General features: G+C 26.0%; 3 protein-coding genes across 4 annotated transcripts; 1 reads left to right on the top strand and 2 right to left on the bottom strand.

Moving 5' to 3' along the window:
* Positions 1-2,406: 2,406 nt before the first annotated feature.
* Positions 2,407-4,299, bottom strand: LOC145935978 (zinc finger protein 830). Its single transcript, XM_083037823.1, has 4 exons — positions 4,130-4,299; positions 3,274-3,739; positions 2,773-2,942; positions 2,407-2,683 (listed from the first exon to the last, which is right to left on the bottom strand). Exons 1-4 carry the CDS (start codon positions 4,231-4,233, stop codon positions 2,542-2,544), a joined length of 882 nt encoding a protein of 293 aa, XP_082893949.1. The 5' UTR covers positions 4,234-4,299; the 3' UTR covers positions 2,407-2,541.
* Positions 4,300-5,213: 914 nt separating this feature from the next.
* Golgin84 (golgin A5) lies at positions 5,214-10,392 on the top strand. Of its 2 annotated transcripts, none has more exons than XR_014425442.1 (7): positions 5,214-5,460; positions 5,746-6,167; positions 6,247-6,703; positions 6,786-6,990; positions 7,097-7,336; positions 8,165-8,331; positions 8,431-10,392. XR_014425442.1 is itself a non-coding variant. In XM_083039400.1 (7 exons), the coding sequence occupies exons 1-7, from the start codon at positions 5,315-5,317 to the stop codon at positions 8,488-8,490; spliced, it is 1,764 nt and encodes a 587-aa protein (XP_082895526.1). In that variant the 5' UTR covers positions 5,214-5,314; the 3' UTR covers positions 8,491-10,392. The 2 variants fall into 2 exon arrangements, 1 of the variants encoding a protein (XP_082895526.1); XM_083039400.1 differs by having other exon boundaries at positions 8,098-8,331.
* On the bottom strand, positions 9,666-18,664 carry LOC145936814 (uncharacterized). The gene is given in 4 exon segments (XM_083039403.1): positions 9,666-12,194; positions 12,196-12,359; positions 12,664-12,973; positions 18,511-18,664. Coding segments are annotated over 3 exon segments (657 nt in total). The 5' UTR covers positions 12,962-12,973; positions 18,511-18,664; the 3' UTR covers positions 9,666-11,999.
* Between the last annotated feature and the right edge of the window lie 96 nt (positions 18,665-18,760).

Here is an 18,760-nt window from a genome sequence, read left to right as displayed (position 1 = left end):
ATTGTTCATTGACCAATATGTGTGTGTATCTATATATATATATCTATATATATATATATATGCACACATTAATAAGAAAAAAGTTATTAATAATAGAGAAAAATTATTGATAATATAGAAAAGATAAATTAGCGATATTCTATGACATGTTTGAAGAATTTCTGAACGAGATTTTTCTATTCGGTTCACTTTGATCGATTAATTTCGATTGAGTATATTTCTGCAAGTGTCCCAATTGTTGTAGATGCGCATAAGAATATTACTATTGTCCTGAAATTAGGCAGTAAAATAACGATTATACCGTCAACAAAATAAACGATTTTGCAAGGAAAGGCAAAGCATATAAATGATGATCACATGCTAAACAGACTCAACGGTAATTTTTTGATAATTTTGAAAAATGATTAATGTGCTCCTATGAATTTACGAACTTTTGCGAATCCTATCAAATTCAGCACTGATATTATAATATTGTACTTCTACTTACACACAGGTGAACACATTAATTATTGTATAATAATATAAGTCAACGAAATAAGTGCTTTTTTCTTACATATATAACGATAAGATTTATAATCTGAGTGCTAAAATTGCTTGCTCTTGAAAAGACTATGCGATATATATATATGTATTAATATTCTATTATTAAGCTTTTGAGAATCATGCTAAAATTCATCATATATTATATGTATTGTATATGTATATTTTTAAACTTTATGCTTGCATTTATATATTATTGTTCACGAGTATTTCTGTCTGCCTTCTTTTACTGTTGAATAGCAGATCGTTAACGCATATATGACTCACGATGCATTATGTGATTATAGAACTTTTTAACAATAGTATTTTTAAAAAATGACAAAAAAGATTATATAATATATAATCTACTAACTCTGTCCATCTAAAACATTTCTGTTATTTTAAGTTAGATCTTGTATATGCACACATAATTTGAGCATCTAGAATATCTTCATTATTTTTGATAATATGAAAAATAAACGAAGGAAAAGATTATTTGTTTAAAGGAATAAATATTATAATGAGCAAAAATTTTCTCAAGATTATATTTTTTGAGATTTTATGCAAGGTCATCGATATTTTGTTTTATGGAATTATGTATTTTTATCATTGCATTGTAATAGCTGAGATCAAAATCAACTTAATGATCTATAATCTATATATGATAGTATGATTTTTATGTGTCTGACAATGAATATAAAAAATGCAAAAATGTATGAGAAATATATGTATAAAATTTAGAGAGATTAGAATATATTCTAACAAATATATACTCAAAAAATGACTAGATAGTATTGCAAAGTACTGGTATATGCAAAAATTTTTTTTCTCAATAAAAAAAGTTTTTAAAAATTATTTTCTCCAAAATGCAATGATAAAAATATAGTAAAATAATTTTAAAATCTCAAAAATATATATATACAATAATCTGAAGAAATTTTGTATATTCATAATAAAATTTCACACAATCTTTCATATAAATCTTTTCCTTTGACATTTTTTATTGTATTTTAAAATATAATGAAGAGACTCAAGATGTGTGCTCGAATTAAGTGGGACACTGTGTATAAAATTGTATTGATCTAAACATAAATGCAGATTTATGTAAAAAATAAATTTGCAAATAAAACAAAAAATATAACGCTATATATACCAATAGAGCCTCTAAAAATATCTAGTGATAGATTTTTGGGCAGCAACGAGAATTTTTCAAGCAACTCACTTATTGATCACATTGTATCGTACTTATCGATCTCATTGAACAACTAATATTGCATAATTTGAAAGCAATCAAATAAAAATGATAGTATTTAAGAGATACAATATGATTAGTGCTGTGTAATATATATATAACTTCTACTTCTATTTTCAATATTTTATAAGGAATATGTGCAAAATGAAAGCAGATATTAAATTATGTATGACTTATATCGTAATTACTTATCTATATTAATTTTATTAGCGACTTAGCATATCTCATGTCTTTATTACATAGTTCTCTTACAACGATTAATAAGTAATCTATATCAAATGTATCTAAAACTTTTATTATATATATATTCTGATTCTTCAAATTTCATTTTAATAAAATCTTAATACACACTGTATAAGAATTATATTAATTTGATCTTCCTTAGCAATTATATATTTTAGTCATCTAGAATAGTCAAACTGACAAAGAAATTTAGCAGAAATATTAGAAAACTAAATAAAAAATCTCAATGTATAAAGTTAAATAATTATGAGAATAAGAAAAAGGTAAACAAATTAGAATGAATAACAAGTTAATTTTTTTCAAATAAAAAATTTATAATGCAAAATTATATACATTAGCATTTCTTGCAATGACTATGTAACGAATAATCTTCAAAACAAAAGTATTATAATATATTTATCATTCTTATAATATTGTTGCAACAAAATATGTATAGACAGTTAAGAAATACTTATAACTATAAATAAATAATTTTCTTGTCAAGAAAGTATGTATTATTTACAAATTCGCTGTGTACATAAAATGTTTTATTTATACGAATTTTTTGCTCTCCAGTCGAGAAACTCGTCAAATTCTGCTTCATCACTACTTAATACATCATCATCAATATTTTCATGCTTTCTATCAGTACCTTGCACTTGTTCCATGTGTTTTGCGAGATCTATTACCCTTTAATAAGGAAATTAATTTATAATATACATATATATATTTTTTAAATTATTTAGTTTCTCAAATATAAATATTGAAAATATATTTACCTAGACCAATGCCTAATTTGTTCCTCAATTTCATCCAATTGCCTTTCCGTTGTTGCTTCCTCCTGATCATCAGCAATAATCTGTGCAGATTGCGCAGTCTCTTCTTTAATTTCTTTCTGGAATTTTTCCCATTCCTCTTCAATAGGATCTTTATATTCAACGTTACGTACCTGAAAACAAAAATATAAACGGAAAAGTAGAACAATAATTGAAGGAAAAGAGAATAGTAAATTGAAAAACAAATAGAATAATAAATTGAATATGCTATTTCAATATTAATGAAATAATATACTTGATATCCAATATTTCTATGAAATCATATCTTTTTTATTTATTTTATTTCTTTATTTATTAATTTATATTTGTTATATTTGTTATATTTAAAAAAATGCTATTATATTTATTTATTATATTAACTTATATTAATAATTTATATTAAATAAATTTTATGTTAATAAATTTTGGTAATATAGTGCTATATTCAATTTATATCAATCTTACTTTAGCATCCATTACTGGATCATCAAAAAATCCTTCTGGAAGAACAGGTGGATTTGTATCTTTTACTTTCTCTTCTTCTGGTTCCATATGTTGTATATCTGCAGTACTAGCTATAGAATCTTCATTCTCTAATTTTTGCATAGATACACCATTTACTTGCTTTAAATTATTATTATGAAAAAAATCTATTGGTAAGCTTGACTTTGTTTGCACTTCTGGACAGTTAGAGTTTTTCAATATTCCTTTTATCTTCTTATTTACAAAATTGTCTTGAGATGGAGAAGAAGGTCTTTTGAACGGGAAAGTATTAGATGTCCTTGTGGTACTTTCCGTTTCCAGTTTGGTTACTTTCGCTAATGCTACATTGTCCTTGTGTATTTTGGAATTTAAATGAACAGGCCAAACTGTTTCATTGCGTATAACCGATTTGCATAAAATGCACATAAGTTGACCTGAATCTGTATATGTGTTTATTAGTTAAGAATATTTCCAAAATCAATTGTCACGAGAATTACATAAAAGAATAATAAAAATAATTAATTATTGATAAAATATATATTATAATAATAACGCCTGTAAAATTCATACATGTGCTTTGTTTTTATCAATTTAATTTTAACGATCATATTAATGTTATTCATATTAACTAAGTTGTTCTATCGATTATTAAAGATCTGAAAATTCTTAATTAAAATTAAACAGTAAGATATATCAAATAATAAAATATAATAGAATAAAAACCATTGATACAATTATTGATTGATTCGAGATTATGATTGAAGATTGTGATAATGTGACTGTTTGAAGATTAAAAATACGTTTTAAATTTTGTACAGAATTAATATGAAAAGGATATTTTGCTAATGGCGAGTCGATCTTTTTAATTGTGCCGAGCTTTTTCTTGTGCTCACTCATCGCTTTACGCAAATCAGTCTGCGTCAATTTTCTTTTTAATGACATTTTCACTTGATTATCACTGTACACAACCAAATATATCAAACTTATATATATAGGTTAGATTAGAGCACGAAATTTTAGAAAGCGCCGAAAGCACCATCTCTAGTTTTTTTCCCCTAACTATAAGATCGAGAAAAAGATGACAACATAAAATTGCGATTTTAAAAATTCCCTAGACAGTCTTCGTCTACCTCTTTTTCCCTGGCCATAAGATCGAGAAAAAGATGACAACATAAATTGCGATTTTAAAAATTCCCTAGAGGAAACGCCGATATCGAGAAAAAGATGACAACATTACCACACGAAATTTGAGGAAGCGCCGATGCCATCGAGAAAAAGATGACAACATTACAACACGAAATTCGAGGAAGCGTCAATGCCATCGAGAAAAAGATGACAACATTACAACACGAAATTCGAGGAAGCGCCGATGCCATCGAGAAAAAGATGACAACATAAAATTGCGATTATAAAATTCCCTAGACAGTCTTCGTCTACCTCTTTTTCCCCAGACATAAGATCGAGAAAAAGATGACAACATTACAACACGAAATTCGAGGAAACGCCAATGCCATCGAGAAAAAGATGACAACATTACAACACGAAATTCGAGGAAGCGCCGATGCCATCGAGAAAAAGATGACAACATTACAACACGAAATTCGAGGAAGCGCCGATGCCATCGAGAAAAAGATGACAACATAAAATTGCGATTTTAAAAATTCCCTAGACAGTCTTCGTCTACCTCTTTTTCCCCAGACATAAGATCGAGAAAAAGATGACAACATTACAACACGAAATTTGAGGAAGCGCCAATGCTATCGAGAAAAAGATGACAACATTACAACACGAAATTTGAGAAGCGCCAATGCCATCGAGAAAAAGATGACAACTTAAGAACACGAAATTTTAGGAAGCGCCAACGCCATCTCTTTTTCCTTAATTATAAAATTGAGAAAAAGATGACAATCACATATTGTGGAGCAGGCTTAAGTCCGTGTGTATGTTATAAACAAGCGCTATACGTGTAATATAATTTTATTCTCTTTTTCGCAAGTAATATTTTTTAATCGGTCTTCAAGATATGGCTTGGTTGTCTGGTCTTGCTGATAAGGCAGAGAATTTACTAAATAAAATCGACAAGAACACCGCGGCTGTCTTAAATAAAGATAAATATGAGGTGCCACATAATCACTTAGCAGATGTTGCATGGCTTTCTCCGGATCTTGGGTAATAATGTTCATATCAATTTCAGATTATTTCTGGTAAATATTTCTGGATTAGTGATCACTTCGCATGAATTATAATAAAATTTTGTATATTTTATATTTTATTTTTGTATGATAGAATATAAACTTATTCTAAATGTATATATATATATATATATAAACAAATGAAATAAAAGGTATTGTTCTTGTGCAATTTTTAACATATAATTTTAACATATTGATAGTAATTGTTAATGCAAGAAAATCTAAGAATAAATAAAAATAATATAAATAATATATATTTTAGAAAAAATGAAAGTGCATCCAAAAGACCCATATTGGAATCGTCAAATTATATCCCTTATATTACTCCTACGTCAAAGTTAATGTCAGTGAATCTATTAAATGCATCTAAAGAGAATGCACTATTTACATATTTGAATACTCCGGATCCAAGTCCGAAGAGGACAGCAGAATCCTTTCAATTGCCGTCAACTACATCATCACTAGTAGAACATCCTACTAACGATACAGATTCAGAAGTATCAACTTATAGCGATCAAATTAGTCCAACTCCAACTTATATTTCATTAGAGATGGTTCCAAATGCTTTAAGTGATAAAGATGCTGAAATAGATGCAGAAAATGGGAATTTATATCTTCCTGATGAAACACAGATTTTAAGTTGTGAATATTTAAGTAAATCTACAACAGATACTATACAAAATGGTATGTTTTTATTTGTATACATTAATCAAATTTGTAATATATATATATATAGGTTTATATATATTTTTACATATTACAGAACATGAAACAGAAGAACATTCGAATATTTTCTATCCTCAATTCAAACATAAAGTAGAATCAAATAATTCAAAAGCAAATAGATTAGATAATTTCACTGATCCAGTAGAACATAAATCTGTGGAAAAATATATAAAGGAAATGGAAAGAAATTTGGAGAAACAAAGTGAGCTACTGGGCAAGCAAGAAACAGATCATCAGAAAGAAATTATAATTTTAAATGAAAAGTTAAAAGCTTTAGAAATAGAAAAATTACAGCAGTCAAAGCAAATAATAGATTTGCAATTTGTCATTGACAGAAATAGACAAGAATTAAATTTAGTTAGATCTGAACTGGAACAGCATAAGGCTAGAGCGTTAAAAACTTTACAAGAAAAGGAAAAACTAATATCTGAATTAAAAAATAATGCACCAATAGCTATGGATGAAGTTACCATCATGGAATTAAATCAATTAAAGTAACATTAACATTTCTCAAGTTTATTATCATCTAATTATTCTGTAATATAGAATATAATCCACTAATATATTGAATTACAGGCAGGAATGTGAAAATGTTAGAGAAGAAAATCAACAATTGAGTCAACAATTAAAAACGTTACACGAGGAATTGAGAAATGCAGATCTAAACTTAGAAAAAATAAAACAAAAATCAATGGAAACAAACTTACAAAATCAAGAAATCCTTACTAGTGAAAGACATCGGAGATTAGAAGCAGAAGAAGATGCAAGAAAACATTGTGAGGTATATAGATAATTTTACTTAGAGTTCTATAAATATATATTACATCTCTCAGCATTTTTTTTATTTAATAATTAAAAAATATTAAAAATTAATTTTGTTGTTTCAGGAAATACGATCCTTAAAAGATGAATTAATTAATCAACGTAATGGATTTAGTTTACAATTACAAAAACAGAATTCAGAGATTACTAGGTTTAAATTACAACTGTCTACATCAGCAATGCCAAATAGTGAAATTGATTCGAGAATAACATCTCTTACACAAACTCTGGTCATAAAGCAGCAAGCATTGGAATGCTTAACTACAGAAAGAAATGCATTACGTCTCCAACTGGAAAAAATTGAAGTAAATATAATTAATATAGTTAAAATTCTTGTAAAAAATTTAGAATAATATGTACAATATAATAGATTTCTATGATATATATGTTGAAAATGTATATATATATGAATATGTATATATATGTATATGTATATATATGAATATCAATGTTTGTTAGCAAAAAAAGATCTTAAACTTTAATATCTTATAAATTGTTTTTTATATGTATTTTCAAATACTTTTTTCTTTAATTTATATGTATATGCGCACATGCGTGCGTACATATACATAACATATATATCATAGAAAAGATTAGTTTAAATATGAGTATTTTATGTATTATAAGAATGAAAAAGTCATATATATATATATATGAATGCAGAAGTTTTTTCCGAGTTACAAATACTTTTCGTTTATAAAAATTTTCTAATAATTTATCCAATCGGTAGATTGGCAGATTAAAATTATTTGGTATAGCTTGTATGTTCTTCCTAGATTAAATTTTCAGAATTTTTATTTATGGGAATATCTCAAGACTCTTGTTTCTATTAGGAAATACTCTTAAATAGTATTGTCAATTTGTATCATAAAATTGCAAATATTTTTGTACTTGAGAAATGATCTTGCCAAACTTTATTATATATTAAAAGTACTTATTATTTAAAAAGAAAATTTCTATGTTCATATAACTTTTTTTTCATTCTGATAATAAGTAAAGTATGCTTCTAAAGTTTTGTCATTTATATTTAAAATATCTTGTTTATTAATAGTATACTTTGTAACAGCATGAATATAGAAATGCTGCAGGCAATTTACGAAGAAATATATCATACAATAATATAAACGATACAGATGATGCAAAAGCCCAAGTTCCCACATTTCTTATGGAAACACCATTTGATACCAGCGTTACCAGAAGAGTAAAGAGAGCTTATTCTTCATTGGATGCTATAAGCATTCGAACAGGAGTTTTTTTAAGAAGATATCCACTAGCTCGAATTTTAGTATTAATTTATATGGTAAAGTATATGCATTATTCATTTAATTATTATTAATAATATAAATGTTATTATAATTCGCCGTGTGTATATATATATATATATTTTTTTTTTCCCCAGGGATTGCTCCAATTGTGGGTTTTGATAGTACTCTTATCTCAATCACCAGAAGCGCATTAATAGCAATTAGAAACTAGAAAAATCACGGATAAAATCAGATTTTTTAAAAGATTTAATTTTATTATTGATATTGGAGGATAAGATTTACACGGATCAAATCTCTTGTACAGTTTGGTATAGTATGTCTTTATCTATAAAATTATTTTATTAATCTTTAAAATTGAAAATTCGAATTAAACAGTGATAAATCAGTGATAGCTATAAAATATTATGAATAAATTATATTAATTTTTTTATTACTTGTTAAGATAATAAGTACTAGGTTGGTACAAAAATAATATCTGTTTTTTAATCTTTAATTTCAAATGCATATATATATAGCAATTTAAAATAAACTTTTTTAATAAAAATAAAAACCATCATAATATATACATGTTTGCCAACGAGAAACAAATTTATTTATTAGCAAAAAATTTTGAAGTTCCGGCATTAACGAATTCTTTTAAAGTGTTTTCGGTATATAAAGGAATACTGTAATAATTATAGTAATATTATACATTATCTCAGAAATCCATAATTGAATAAGATATAAAAGATTTTTAAAGTGGAACAAATTAAAAATATGCTTTAAAAATATAAAAATATAAATTTACTTTAAATATATTAAATATATACAAAACTTTTTTACTCTATAAAATATATACTTAATTCTTTATTGAAAAATAATTGTACATACATGGATAATAATTGTAAATATATGGATTGTTTTAACATATTAAGAAACGCAGTAACGTGCGTTATCTTGCGTTATCTTTTCGCAACAACGAAACTTTCCTAATTAGAGACGCTAACAGCGTATTATTTTCTAGAATAAAAGCACTTTTTTAAAAATAAAATATCTTATAAGTTAGATTATTTTTTCGAAAGATGATTATTAAGGAATATTGACGATGATGACATCCTTGAGAAGATTCTTGCTAATATCCGCTCTCCTCTTGATTGAGAAATAATGTGATCTCCTCCTTTCAAAGTATCTCGTTTAAAAAAAGATGATAACTCTGTTGTTGAAATGCTGCATGCACACACAAAAAATTTACGAAGAAATATACAATATTATAAATGATACAGATGATGCGCAAAAGCCCAATGTAATATTGCATTAAATATTGTTTTTCCAATAGTATAATAAAAAAATTAGGTATATAGTGAGATACAACAAAAACATTATTTGTAAATATTTTTATATTGAATTTATTCGCACACACATGTCGAGTTCATCATGTTGCATATGTTAGAGTTTACAAAACACTAATCATATTGACAATAAAGTATTGCTAGAAAATATTAAGATGGAAATTAGATTTATAATCAATACACACATCGAATCTAAATATTATCTAAAAACGCCGCCTATTATAAATATTTATGTTTATATTGCTCGATCAAAAAGTAGCGCGTACATGCACCTTAGGCACAAATTTTCTCTATTAGCATATAGTTTGATTGAATAGTGCTAAAAGGATATTTATCACATCATTTTTACTATGAAATTTACCAATTATATCCCTGAAATATATTCTGATTATCATACTTTTAAAATGAATAAAGTACAGTGTTAACATTGCTTTCGATTCATTAGTTATATAAATATTTCAAAATACATATAATTATATAAGATATACAGAGTGATTCAGGACCTCTGCAACAAACTTTGAGGAATGATAGATCTCACAAAGGCATCATTTTCTGTGAAGCAACAGTACACTTTGAATCTGTTCATGATATGTTCATTTATCGTTCTTCAGTTTGTCGCAGAGGTACTGAATCACCCTGTATATAAAGAATTATTTATTTGTGAAAGAAATTAAATCTCTTTGTTATAAATATATTATTCTTTTATGACACATTACGATTTGTAATAACTTAAACACGTGAAATAAATACATATAAAATTTTCAATAATTTTATATTTACTTTACCAAAAGATAGTATGTCAAATTAATGCAAGAATAATCCATTTTTTCTTATCTCTATAAGCATATTCTTAATGACCTATGACCAACTCTGATTGCGGTAATTATAAAAAATATTTTGTGTATGAAAAGTAGATAACTGTTGTTTACAAGGTATATTTACAAATAGAAGTATATAATTCGATTATATTACGTCGAAATCTGATGTTAATTTCTATTACAAATATAAATCTTTTTATTCGTTATTTTTCATAAAAAGGATTTATTATATTCTTCAATAATTAATTACTGTAATTACCTGTAACAAAAATGTTATGCAGCTAATATATATTGTGATGTGTTAAATTACATTAGCACAAAAATTGTGTATTCTAATATAATAACTAGAACGTCCGTTCGATGAAATAGCTATGTAAGATACAATATTGCAAAAGAGATATATAATACATTATAAGTGCAAATATAGACCACAGCCATGATAGTAAAAAAGATACATTCGAGTAATATTTAAATTACTAAATTAAATGTTATATAGATGCACTAAATTCAAGAAAATCTTTTTTCATAAATCGACTTTTAACTCTTTAACATTTTATTATATGGGGAGGAGAGAGGGGAGAGAGGACTATAAAATATAGAAATTATACTACAGCACGAATAATTTGTCACAAGATTTACAAATATTACAAGAATTATAGATCGTTACTGCTATCGATTATGAAGTATTGCTGGCTGTTCAGAATTGATTAAGATTTAACAGTTTATAACTATAGGAAAATCTTTTATTTCAAAGACATACATTTAACAAAATTGGCATATATTGAAATTTAATGTAAATTTCGATCATTTTTGATCGAAACAGATTACATGTTTCGCCAATAATTTCATCTTATCCAATAATATCTTGCAAACACATTTAATTATAATCAAAATTTTGTTAAACCCCTTCAGCATAATAATGAGATAAATAAAATGAAACAAATAATGATAAAAAAAATTATTTATCAATAAATAAATTAAATGCATATTGTCTCATTTTCTTCGAGAAATCTATATATATTTAAGCCATCAGAGTCTTCAAGTATTGATATTCATGTGATCCAATACTTAAAATATACCACATAAACATTATTTATTGAAATCTGATTCTAAAAGTGAACTTTAAAATTCTTTTATAAAAAATGATTAATTTTAAATGTTGACACGCATGGAACATCAATACTTGAAGACTTTAGACTGAAAAAAATATTAAACTCAAAAGAAATCAAATAGCAATTATAATTTTTCGAGCAAAAATTTCAAATTCACAAAGAATATAAGTTATAAATTTATTTTCTGTCAATTCTGAACATGCCGTATTAGAAAAAATCTAATGATATATTTAATTATATAGATTTTAGATATTTGACTCCAGAATAATTTTGTTCAAAAATATTTATCAATTTTTTAATATTGTATGTTATCGAGAATAGAAAAATATCTTATCTAAAAACATCAAACTAAAATATAGCTAAAGTTATATATATATTTATACGAGGATATTCTCTTTTAAACAACTTTTTGTTTAGTTATGCATCATCTGAGAAATTATTAGCTTCAAATCTTAAAACTCGAATCAACATTCGTGTCTGCTTGAATCTGAAGATTAATCAAATTTAGCTCATCATCGGTATAATTATGATTATTGCAAGTGAAGATAGCTTCGTGAAATGAGTTCTCGCTCAAATTGGAGCCGAATAGAGGTGATAACTTCGAGATAACTTTCTCCGATGAGACGATTTCATCCTCGGAAATACGCCGGCATTTACAAGCTTCGTACTTGACACTGATTTTCGGGATTATTTAATACAGAACAGAGAAATCTCCGGGTCTCCGCTTGTAATGCATTTATACGTCTCTGAAGGATGCAATTGCGTTGTACGAGAATTACCGTGCGTATGATAATACTCGAGAGATCTGCGAGAATTAATTTAAGATATCAGAAACATGTCTTGACGACGAGAGCATTTTTAAATAAAATAGTGAAATCACTCTTCAACAAAATGAACTAAAATTACGTCGTAAAAAAAATTTGTAATAAACTTTATTTAAATTTCAAATTTATATATATTTAATTTTTAAGTTTTTTTTTTTCTATAACAAATTATTTATCTCAATTTAATTCGAGAACATGTATTCTGGTGTTCATTGTAAAGTTCGCGATTTCTTTGCTTCAATACTCCTTAAAATAAATTTAAAATTTCACAATTAGCAATCGTACCTTTTCTTGATGTGACGAGTTTTCTATAATCCTCGTCCGTTTTTGTTGAGTATTTCGTACTGTCATTTGGAGTAGAACAGTTTGATATCGTGTTCGTATATTCTAAATTCCGTAAACAATTTTCGCGAGATGTTAGGGATGTTTCGATGATGCTTTTAATTGGCAGTATCATCTGCTCCAGCGTAAATGTCTGCCGTTTAATGATGTTTATTTCGTTTGGAGATTTTCGTCGACGAACGTGCATACTAATAGTATTTCCGACCATCGGAAATTCTGTTTCACAAACAGTCGGCGCCATTTAGTAAAAATTCTGAAACATAAATTTCGAAATACTTTTTTATTCATCGAGAAAAAAACTTATTTATAATTATTTAATAAAAAATAAAAATAATATAAAATAAAAGAGATTTAATATAATCAAATATATGTTTAACTTATTAAATATTATTATACATTAAATATTATAATATAAATATTATTATAATTATAATACTACAATCTGTTTTTTAATAGCGCGCGACTTAATAAAATTCTGAATGTATATTATAGCGAAGTTATTCTTCACTTCATTCCCAAATTGCGATTTTGCAATCTCTACTTATGTTATTTTTGTGCGTCTAAATACGTATAGAAAAAATTTTGAGTGCTATTTCTAAGTTCGCTATTACAAAATTCCACTTGTACTTGAATATTTTACAATTTCGATAAAAAATTGTTCATAAAATAGGTATAATTATATGAAATCATATAAAGATATATAAAATTACGTCTAACTTTATACATAATTTTATACTATAATATATACATATATATATATATAAATATATATATATAAATATATATATATAAATATATATATATATATTTATACTATATATAAATTCATATATGATTTTATATGTACAATCTTTTACATTTCATATATATTTATTATATGATATATAAGTAAGGCACTTGTTCACGTAGTTTGTTATAATGATTATAAATAAAAGATCGGCCTTTTACTTTACTAGAACAACACAAGTGCATGCCATTCCTCGATTTTATATAAAAAAGAATAATATTTTTATATAAAGTTTGTTTAAACTTGATTAATATTTTTTGACAGAAATCAGCTGATTAAAGCGTTAATTTACTAATTAATTTTTAAAATAAGAATATGTTATAAAATATAAAATAATAATGTTATAAATAATATGTTATAATACTTTAAACTCGAATAATATTTTTTGACAGAAATCAGCTGATAACTGTCAAAAAATATTAATCGCAGATAAGGCACTATAACATATTATTTACAATATATTACTATTTTACATTTTATAACATATTATATTATTTTAAAAATTAATTAGCAAATTAACTCTTTAATCAGCTGATTTCTGTCAAAAAATATTAATAAGGTGTTAATTTGTTAATTATCATTATAATTACGTAATTATACATTTAATTATGATATAGTTATATATAATTATAGTATCTCATTTTAAAAATTCACATAAAGAAAACAATGAAAACCTTAATCGTCGTTATAACTTAAAGTTTCACAAAATGCGTATCAGTCTATGTCATTAGCAAATTGGCATCTCTTTTAATATCCTACTATATTGACTTTGAAGTAACATTTTGATGATGACCTATGTGTCCTGCACGTGGACATCCTTCCTCCCTCCGCAGAAGGATATCCTACACGTGGCCACACGATCGATGTAGGCGATGACCTGATTACCGTTAACGTCACTGCACGTGCCTGCACCGAAATAATGCCAAAGCCTCGATTCCCATCCACGGCGCGTATATTTGAGATTGTTTTGACCTCGAGTCTGCTTCTACCACGTGCGAGGCGTGACGCGCAACCATATGATATGTGATAAATAAATACTATTGTCCTTGACATGTTATAATGCGTGGAAAACCTGAGCGGATAACGAGCATCCGCATCTCACGACACGTGTGCATTTTACTCTTAATTATTCAGGCTGTGCTGCATTTTTTCACTAATTTTTATAGCTTTCTACAACCTTGTGCAAATTTTGTGCCAATATATATTCTTTTGCGCATTATTTGTCATCTATATATACATGTATATGTAAGAAATAGGTTTAGGAAACTTTATATTATGTTAAAGACTAGATATAACTTTTTTTTAGAAAATATGTTATATGTATTTTATTTATATATATTATATAACATTACAGTTTCATTATATTTATTTACATTAAAATTTACATTTTTTGATAATAATTCCAAAAAAGAACCGATCTTCATTTTTACAGTCCATTGATGTAAAATATTGAAAAATTAATTCGAAAAATATAAATGCCATGATTAAGTTATCTATTTGGATACACATATTGATTATCATAGATTAAAATTTTAATTATTTTTTATGCATTATAAAATCTTCGCTACAAAAACATTTATCTTCAAAGTTTTAGCTTTATTTTAAATCTTTCAATATTTGTATTACATCTTATAAAATTATAAAATTGTAATTTATTAAACTGCATAGCTATACATAACAAAAAAAATATTTTTTTGTATATTTTATTATCTTTATTATAGTATAGAGATATATAATCACACTTCTCTCTAGCTAACACAAGTAATCCCTTTTAACGATTCTTTTAGAGGAAAAAAACCGATTCATCAGCATAAATATAGTTTTTCATGCTCCACTACAGCACGTGTTGATGATTAATGTATGTCAGCTAAACATTAAAGTCATCATTTTGTTTTAGCTTTTCGCTGAGCGTGCTAAAAATCGGAACTGTGACGATGATCATGGAGCGCATGCGATAATTCTGGTGTTCGCAGAAAAAAAAACTCGATTATAAAACGTTAAAGTTATAGCGATACACGCGCGACGAGGGCGAGCACGTGGAAGGTCGTCTTACGTCATTTTATTCTATTAGAGATGCGAACGAATGTTCCGTACACCGCGCCGACCTGTATAGAGATATAGGAAAACACGTGCGCACATTGACATCATTTTAATGCTGGAATATGTTAATTATTGAGGATACGACCCTAAGCTGTGCAGAAATTCTTTCCAATTTTTTACTGCATCGGTAGGAAACTCTATGAATGGTGAACTATTGAATTGCAGAGACTGATGTTCTTCTTGTCAGATCTATTTTCATAAGGTCTATCCCTACTTGTATTTTGTATACCTATAACTATATTCGTATAGAAAATTTATCAAGCCGACTATCTTTCATTTTAAGTTTCATCATTTCTATAATTTCCCCGTTAATTTTGCTTTAAATTAAAGATAAAATCATGCAATGTCCATCATTGCAACGCATACATGCTTTTAGCTACGCCTCTTTTTTTACATTTATTTCTATAGATAAACGATAGTAGAATTACAAAATATTGGGTAAAAATAAAGATAAAAGGGGAGGCAACCTTGATCTTGACATATATTATCAAGATCATGACTCTGAACAACATTATCGAATATTGTTTTAACATTTTTTGATAATGAGTTAAAATCGATTTTTTTCCAGAAAATGTTAAGATATTTCAGTAGTATAATTAAAACTGTAGAAAAAGAAAGATTTTTTGTAAAGCAAATATTGATGAGATAAAATCTAATAAAATTTTTATATTCGAATTTATAAAGTATTGATAAGTCAAATAAGCAATACACATACAATAATATAAAAATACATATAATATATAAAGCTCTAAATTACAATTTAGATTTTTATGTCTTGCGTGATACCTTAATTATTTAGTATTATAATTAATTATTGTTAATTATTCATTTGTTAATAATTGTTTTTTCAAACAAAGAGCTAAACGGGATCAAAATTTTAATAATTATTATTTTCTTTATATTTTTAAAAATATTTTTCTGTTTACAACTTTTTAGTTCCATTCTATAGCTCCTATTTTACAAATTATCTTTACGATAAACCTTACGGTTTATTTAAACTTGTTTACACTATCTATCTTATTATTTTGCGTTGTTATTTTCACGATGTACAAAAGTTACATGACTATGTATAAAGTTACACGTGTTGTTGCTTGATTATTTTCGTCATTATTTACCATTATCGGTATTAATCATTTGTTGTCATTTTACTTTAATTCTCTCTTTTTTGAGATTTATTATAAATTTTATTTTTTTAAATTAAATCTTGTGACGAATCTTCATTAATCCTTTTATTTGACTCTTTATTTTCTTTCATATATTTTGTAATTTAATCCTTGTGATTTAAATGTTCAAAGAAATTGGAAAAGTAAAAAATATTAATCATTATAGAAATGATTACAGATGATTTCACAAAACAAATGTTTAACATGTTATAATAATTATTTTGATAGTTATTTATTTGTACTTTTTTTGACACTAATATATATACTTCTTTATTAACAACATAATATATTTGTGTTTTAATATTATAATATATTATAACATATGTAATATTATAACAAAACACAATATATATATAAATTGAGAATTAAATAGGCTATATATATATATATATATTAAATTTTGCAATCGATGAAAAAATTCGGATTTAATTCAATTCGCGTTTTACAATAATAAGTTTCTAAGAATTAAATCTCTCTATTTATTCTATTAAATTTTTAAGTTGAAGGATAAACAATAGAGAATTAATAACAATGAATACTTTTCTCCCTTTTTCTTTACTTTTCCGGGAATTTACGATATTGAATCTTTAATCTTTTGCGCAAAAAGACATTCATATCGTACACGTGGCGATTACAAAGTTCAATGACTTCAGCTTGTGTGTCTGCACGTACTTTCTTAGTCAGCATATTAAAGAAAGATGAATACACACGATTCTTTTTATTCTTTGATAGAATTCGCTTTTTCTAGAATCCATTCTCTTTTATCAATTTATAACTGACAATGAGATTATATTTTACAGATATACACGAATTTATATAGATATTGACATTGTGATGAATAATTATATAGATATTGTAATTTTTTAAATATAAAAAAGAACATATATACAAATAATAATTATTGACATGAGCAGAAATATATATATAATAAAATGTATATGAATATAACAGCAAATATTTTTTATTTTTTATATAAATGTTTACATCTATTATAAGATTTTATTTTTGTATTATGTGATTTTTATTTTTGAAATCTATCAAAATTCTGTAATTTGAAGTTTTATTTCTCATCTATTTTTTTAAATTGTAAATTTAACCATTGATTTATTTTTATCATTTATTTAGCATTTATTTATTTTTATTACTTATGTTGTAAATTAATAAAACAAATATTTTTGCAGTATATATTTAAAAGAATTGCACAGGAAAGTATTTTATTATACATAACCTTCAACATTCTTTTGATGCATCACATATATATGTTGAATTTGATAACAATCATTTTTATACAATATAGAGAGAAAAAAAATCAAAACTTTCTAATAAAAATATCACTTTCAAATTTTCAAACTTGTTACAAATTTCAAAAAATGTATCCAGTTGTCAGAATCATTGTAGAATCATCTCTTTTATAGAAAATATTAAAATCTTTTTTCTCCATTTTTCTCTCTTATTGCATTTTTTTTTTCATACATAACCTTGTAAAAATACTGCATGACAGTAACAAACATTCGATATATCATTCGATCTACGATCCAGTCACCAATCCTTTCAAACAACATACAAAATCAATTTACGAAAATCACCTAACTTCCGTATATAATGACAAAATTAAAAAGCGCGTGTATATCATCTGTATATGTCGAAGGACATTTAAATTCTCATTTTGACAGAAAACGAGAATTTAAAACGTGCAATTAAAGAGGCAATTGTGAGAAAACTCATGCTTGATATACTTACAAAAAATGTAGCCTAAAACGAACTGTCACTCAATGTCGCCGTCTCTCTCTGTAATTGATCCACACGCGCCGATGGTCGCAAATCGACTAACTAACCACGCCGTCGCGCCATATCATTCTGTTTGTGACGTCAGCGTATCACGTGGTCACGCATGCGCGTTATGCATATCGTTGACACGAGGCGAAACTCCTCGGATGTGTAATATCTCAATGACAAAAGGGACGACACCACGACACGTGCGTCCTTTTCA

Source organism: Prenolepis imparis, unplaced genomic scaffold (genome assembly GCF_030444845.1).
Source record: "Prenolepis imparis isolate NDT839.2.m4 unplaced genomic scaffold, iyPreImpa1.0 SCAF_5, whole genome shotgun sequence".
Lineage (NCBI taxonomy): Eukaryota > Metazoa > Arthropoda > Insecta > Hymenoptera > Formicidae > Prenolepis > Prenolepis imparis.
The sequence above is the reverse complement of the archived record's forward strand: the minus strand, read 5'-3'. Positions and strand labels throughout refer to the sequence as shown.